Consider the following 3,022-nt stretch of genomic DNA (forward strand, 5'->3'; position numbering starts at 1 on the left):
CGTTCTCGCCCGACCGTAGATTTTAGGATTTTTTGTCCCTTCCTATTTTCTCATCTTGCACGAATTTGGGGGCATGCGAGCGCTGAGAATAGAATCTAAAATCCCAAAGTAAAGAAAGGTCATCATACTGCCCTTTCTGAAACATATATAAAGAGGGACCTGTAACTGAAGCCCTGAAACCCTGCACTTGGAAGCTGATAATGAATCAGCATCCATTGCAGCAAAAGTGGGAAAAAGCACAACTACTCTGACAAGACTGAAGGAAAAACGACATGACTACGCATAATATGAGAAATATAACAATATTTTTCATATACTTACCAACTGAGCTCCGCAAATTAGATGTTTTGTGCAACTAAACTTGAGGGAACTCTTTGATTGAATCAACAAAACAACAACCACAAAGACCTGTAGTAATATTACACCACCAGACAGGCATGTTTTCATTGTTTTTATGTTCAAACATCATATAAAAACAGAGCATCATCATCACCATCCACGATGTAATGCTTTAACCCAAAAATCAACAAGCAATACCCCCATTATCAAAGATATTATTATTATCAAGCTACAATCTCATTTACTACCTCCAGATACCCCACCGAAAAGGTAATCCAGAGAAGATTCACCTCCAGGGGCAGAATGAACCTTGGTGGATGGTCGATCCTGCATCCATGGAAAATACATGAGTTCGCATAGGGGTTCAACAACAAATAACCGTTTCATAAACTTAAAATCTTAAAAGGACTTGTAAAATAATCACAATTTGGGGCTATATACCGTAATGAAATTGCCAGTGTTCTGACCATCAGCACGCATGTGATAGTTTGCAGAAGCACTGTTAATACCAGCAGGAACTTGCTTGGTAATATCAACCGGTTCAGGAGCACGGGCGGGTTTGGGGGCAGCTGGTGCATCAGTTGGAGCAGCTTGGGAATTGTTTGTTGCTTGTTCCGGAGCTTCTCCACTCCCAAACAGATAGCCCAATGAGCTCTGCCCACCACCACTGCTAACACCACGACCCATCTTTTCCAACTTACTAGGTCAGGGAGCAAACAAGCAGCACAAAGTAAGACTAAAGTAGGAGGCAATAGGAGCAGATGAAGATGGTATGAATGAAAATCAGTTGATATTATACCACTAGAGGACTCTTAAACTACGTTGTTCATTAGAAGCAGAAGACAGGAAGCAAACCAACATATTGAGAGAACTTCTATTGCCATTCTTCACTAAGAATATTCAGGGCAACGTAATTCCTAGACTTTAAGCCACTTTTCACTTCTACAATGCAATGCTAGCCTGTTAGACTTCAATAGCACTTCCCTAAAAATTTCACATTCATATATATTTTAGATATTTTTCAATTGAAAATCTGTTTTCGTCCCATCTGAAATTTTATAAGTTCGCCACCCCTTAGAATTTTATAAAATCGAACCTAACATAAAATCATGCATTCATCTCTGTTTCCAAACAAGAATTAATAACACTTTTCACTTCTATAATGCAATGTTAGCTTGCTAGGGCTTTATCCCAACTATTGTGGTCTTTACCTCAAGGATAACACGCCAAGTAAGACTCAATGAAATTCCCCATTGCTCAGCCATTGAGGATAGATCTACACATTTTGTGGTTCTGTTCATAAATTGATTTCAAGTTTGGCACACTTCACCGAGTGGATTTGGTACACAATAGCAAAAATTACATCATATGTCATAGCTACTTCTCAACAAATCACAGCACAGAAGCTAAAACCCTAAACATCTAGCCATGTTCCAAATGTGCAAAGAAGAAACAAAAGGATTATCATATAATTCCTCAATCAAATATATATGTATATATATAAAACTATTTTTCATTCCATAATTTCACTTCTGAATGTCTTTTATCATATAAGCAGGGCACGGACGTAGAAATTTATGTGAGAGGATGCGAACTTAAGAAGTTATATTAAAAATTTAAGAGGTACGAAGTTATAAAATTTTAGGAGGTGCGAAATTAGATAATCAGTAAAAAATACAAAAAACCTTAAAAATATAAGAGAATTTGAAAATTCTAGGGGGTGCGACCACACCTTCAGCGCTCCCCTCAGCACATCACTGTACAGGGACAGATTCAGAATTTTATGTTAGGATGATTGAATTTATAAAATTTTAAGTAGGGGTGAGCTAATAATTTTAGAGGAGGAAGTGGACGAAAATATATTTTTAATAGAGAATACAAAAAAAATATCTAAAATATATAGAAATTTAAAAATTATAGGGAGAGCCGGCCCCTAGGTACATCCCTGTCCCTGCATATAAGTACTCTCCAACGATAAAATAAAGGCAGTAACTAATAATTTCACATAATTTCCACTTTAATAAGCATTAAATAATTAAAATACAAGGCCAATAAAACTAATCATTTCCAGAACCTCAAAAATTATCCAATAATATGATTACAACATCAACACATTCAAACGAATCAGAATAAACTAAACGTCACAATCCAAAACCTTTTAACCTTTCTACTTCACATCCTAAACAACAATACTAAACAACTCAACGAAACAAAAAACTGAGCAACCAAATCGAAAAATATCAAATCATACCAAGGAATTGACGGCTGAACTCAGTGAGTACAACACAAAACCTTATAAACGCGAAGGAGGAAGAGAGATCTTGGCTAGGGTTTTGAAATTACCTGAAAATGCCCTTGGGGAGATCAGATCTGGAGAAAAGAGGGAGTGGAAACAACAGTTGAGAGTAACAGCTACTTCCTACAGAAGAAGGAAAATAAAATGTGAGCCTTTCTTATATAGAGGGGTTGAAAATTTACTTTTTTTTTTTGCTTTTTCGAAATAAATAAATACTAATAAAATAGTAATTTTGAAATTTTAAATAAAATGTGACCAGGTTACTACTAAGTTTTGCTAATTCCACGATTTCAACATCTAAAGAGTTAACTGTACTATATGACTAAACAAATATGTTTTATAAATATTTAAAAATAAATACGAGTATGTATAATTTTAAATAAGGTA

General features: G+C 35.4%; 1 protein-coding gene across 1 annotated transcript; it reads right to left on the reverse strand.

Moving 5' to 3' along the window:
• Window positions 1–295: 295 nt before the first annotated feature.
• LOC120156460 (protein SPIRAL1-like 2) lies at window positions 296–2,821 on the reverse strand. The gene is made up of 3 exons (XM_039167784.1): window positions 2,683–2,821; window positions 781–1,039; window positions 296–666 (listed from the first exon to the last, which is right to left on the reverse strand). The coding sequence occupies exons 2-3, from the start codon at window positions 1,024–1,026 to the stop codon at window positions 577–579; spliced, it is 336 nt and encodes a 111-aa protein (XP_039023715.1). The 5' UTR covers window positions 1,027–1,039; window positions 2,683–2,821; the 3' UTR covers window positions 296–576.
• Window positions 2,822–3,022: the final 201 nt, after the last annotated feature.

Source organism: Hibiscus syriacus, unplaced genomic scaffold (genome assembly GCF_006381635.1).
Source record: "Hibiscus syriacus cultivar Baekdansim isolate YM2019G1 unplaced genomic scaffold, ASM638163v2 tig00111220_pilon, whole genome shotgun sequence".
In the NCBI taxonomy this organism is placed as follows: Eukaryota; Viridiplantae; Streptophyta; class Magnoliopsida; order Malvales; family Malvaceae; genus Hibiscus; species Hibiscus syriacus.